General features: G+C 42.8%; 1 protein-coding gene across 1 annotated transcript; it reads right to left on the bottom strand.

The window, feature by feature from the left end:
• Window positions 1–328: 328 nt before the first annotated feature.
• K441DRAFT_608765 (uncharacterized protein) lies at window positions 329–819 on the bottom strand (the record flags this gene model as incomplete). The annotated part of the gene is made up of 2 exons (XM_067645484.1): window positions 763–819; window positions 329–670 (listed from the first exon to the last, which is right to left on the bottom strand). Exon 2 carries the CDS (start codon window positions 647–649, stop codon window positions 329–331), a length of 321 nt encoding a protein of 106 aa, XP_067505570.1. The 5' UTR covers window positions 650–670; window positions 763–819.
• Window positions 820–3,537: the final 2,718 nt, after the last annotated feature.

Here is a 3,537-nt window from a genome sequence, read left to right as displayed (position 1 = left end):
CCAATGAGCTCCTACCTTGTAGACTTTTTTAAATAATAATTAGACATTAAATAAGAGACGAGATACGGCAGTGAAAAAGGTAGTCTTTTGGTGTATTTTAGGCTTAGGCACTACTAAAGCTAGGACCATAAGCTCCTAGACCCTCCGTAGAAGATTCGTTTAAATAAGGAGCAGTATACCCATATAAACTATCCGCGGAGGGTCTGATTTATAAGATAAGCGCTTAGCCGAGCCTCTAATGCCACCTTATCTATAAAAGGAATAGAAGCTCCGCTATAATATTTCAACATTCAATAGAAAGAGAGAATAAAGTAAATAAGGATTCATTTCAAGGGGAATGAAACCACTGGTCATTCAAGAGCTCTTCAGCCAACGGCCTCAAGCCTGGATCCAGGTTCAGAATCCGTCTAAAAAATTCCTTGTTACCAGATTTAAGCCCTGTGATATCTCTCCATAAGCAAAATGGTTTCCTAGGAGTATTGATGTTGAAGTCTTGATTAAGCCCTATAAGAACCTGACACCATGGACTGTCCCTAATATGTTCTATTAGTCCCCCGGGGAGAGGTCTAAAGTACAAAAGCATATTAGAAAGTACTTTAACCTCCGGCAAAACACCATCTTCCAGCTCGTCATACGCGAAGATGGCCATTTTGGTAATACCGTAGACGGCCTATGGTAATTGCGGGACTTATATTAGTGAAAACTTTAAAGCGGCACATAAATGGAGGATCTGAGCTGGTAGGCAAGCAGAGGGGCAATTACTGTGACTCCAAACGACCAAACATCTGATGCTTTACCCACGCGAGTACCGGTCTAAGCTTCGGGGCTGCGCTAGAGGACGTTGCCGACCTAGAAAAAGATGGCCTCTCCGTTGTTTACTCTAGCGGCGTCCTCTGTGTCGGATAAAGAGACGCCGTTAATCTCTTGGATGCCGTCTGGCCTGGACGTATACAAGATTAAGACATTGTTAGGCTTAACGTCTGTACCCCAACACCAATCCGTCATCAGCAATTACACTAATTATCCAAGGTCGCGCAAATGATGCTAGGGAAATCATTACTATAGTGCACCCAGCCTTTGCTGTGACAAGCAGCAACGCCCTTTAGAATGTCTAAGAGGATCCGCTTGACCTGTGGTCTAGAAACAGGCCCGCTCTGCATAAAACTTAAGAAGTCTTTGTTGTAATACTGGAAGATAAGANCCATGTTGGCATCGTTCCCATTAACTGGTAGGCGAACGAAGGGACTAAATGGTAAGTCCCTCTGGAGCCTAAACCCCTGACTGTACTTAAAGGTAGTAACAGGCTTAACTATGTAGGAGTTGTTTTTAGACCTATAGTCTGTTAACAAAACATCCTAGCAACTAAGCTAAAAGGTGGGAGATGCGTACTGAGCGAGCCACAGTCTGCGCATAATGTCTTTATTTTTAGTGCCTTGTTCTATCCGTTCGTAAAGAACCTTCTGGAGACAATAGGAAACCCCGGTTCGACCAATAAGTATTTGGCCTACTTGCAGGGAGGAACCCATCCTTGCCACTGTTCCTCGCATCTTTTATAAGAATTCGAAAAGTGTGGAGTAATTTCGCCTCAACGAACAAGAGGTGATAGGTATCGGAGGTCCGGGTTAGGCTTGGCATAACCTCGGGTTACGCACGACCCCCCAAGGTCCGCGACATATCGTTCAAATATCACCCCCCCCCCTTTGGTGGTGGCCCCTACTTTTAGGACGCGTTTTTGAGGCCTAGGTTAGTACTGGGTTAGTATAGAGGGCCTCAGCGCGCCTTCGACCTCACTGTCGCCTCAACAATCCATTTTCCAACCCTCTCCTATCCTCGTGCCCGCGATAGCTCGCGCAGGGCTTCTAATTTTATATAGAAAGGCCTACCGTAATTCTAATTGTATAATATAGAGCCCTCTTCTTCTTCTCCTTTAATATTTACGCGTTCGGTAACTTTATTTACCCATGCCGCGCTTACGCGTCTCCCCCTTACCTCTTACAGATATAGAGTCTTTTAGGAATCTTCTTACCCTATGGTCCACTTTACGGTCGACGGAAGCCCCCCTAACCCCCTTTTATAGCCTCTAGAACGAATTTAAGGCCTAAATAGCGCGGCTATATAATATTTATAAGGCCTAGCGCTTAAAGAATACTATAAGGGCGTATAAGCCAAAGTAGAAAGAGTGGGAAGACTAGTGCGTAAGACTAGAAGGTAATATAGACAGCGCCTAGGTAACAGAAGATAAGCTTTACTTATTTTTAGAGCAGTAAGTTATTAACTAAGAATTATGGGCTGCTGGCTATTAAAAACGGAAGTTAAAACGGAAAGAGATATAGAAAGATAGTAAGCGGGTAAAGAAGAGGCAAAAGACGGCTAAGGGAAAGGTAGCTGTAGCGGCAGCCGTAGCTATAGGGGAGGAAGCCGTAAAGGAGGAAGGAGAGATATAGGACGAGGAGGCCTTAGACGCTCTATTTAACGAGATAGTCCAATACTTAGTTATAAATAGCTACGTCTTCGCTATTACTGAGCTTTATATATGGTAATTAAAAGGTAAGGCCTTGCAGCCGCTGTAGGGGGCGAAGCTCTCGGCGGTACTAGACAGCGTCCGCCGTAATAAGGACCAGATTTAACGCGTTAACTTTATTAATTAAGGCCTATTTATAATTACTAGCGGCTACAACGTTAAAGGGCCTAAAAAGGCGATTATTTAGTGCTAGGAGACGGGCTCTAAGATACTAGGTTTGGTTAAGTCTTACCTATAAACTGCGGCTAAGTATTTATTAGGTTTATATTTAGTCTATATAGCTACCGTTTTCTAACCTATTTCTTAGGCTATACTACTATTACCTAGGGTAAAAGTAAATAGGACGTTTAGCTTACTAACCTTATCCTTATTAAACTAGACAATAAAGGGCCTAAACTAGACGAGCTGGCGCCGTATATAATTATATTAATAATATAAAGGAAGCAGAATTAATACAGTAAAATTAAGTATATAGGCTGTATACGTAATACTAACCCTATCCTCTACCCTCTCTCTATAATAGCCTTCTACTTCTTTAACTGCTAGGGTAAGGACGGCGCTAAAAGCTTCCCATTCTTTTAGCAGCTAGAGGACTACTACGGTCTATATATCTTCCCTAGTAGTATTAAAGTACCGCAACGGCCGTTAAGCTATTATACGCAGTTTAAATAAAATAAGAAGATATTCTAGGGGGTAGGAATTTACTTAAAGGAGAAAACCTATAGCGCCTATAAGCAGAGCGTCTAGTATGCTAAGCTTAGCGGCGTTAAGGAGACCTAAATTAGATAGGCCGGATGCTAGAATACGGACGTAATAACGGGAGCCTACCTTAGCTACCTACCCTATACGTTTATACGGTCGATTGCCGGCTTCCTAAAGAAAGGAAAGGGCTACTTTCTCCCTTATACGCGAGAGGTGCCGGAAAAAGCCCTTTACTTAAAGATATAGCCTAAGACTAATATCTAGCTAAAACGTATAGAGACCTACTATTTAGAGAGGGCCGATAATAAGGTTAT

This window comes from Cenococcum geophilum, assembly GCF_001692895.1.
Source record: "Cenococcum geophilum 1.58 unplaced genomic scaffold K441scaffold_15, whole genome shotgun sequence".
Taxonomy (NCBI): domain Eukaryota; kingdom Fungi; phylum Ascomycota; class Dothideomycetes; order Gloniales; family Gloniaceae; genus Cenococcum; species Cenococcum geophilum.
Note: the sequence above shows the minus strand (reverse complement) of the source record. Positions and strands in the feature narration are given on the sequence as shown.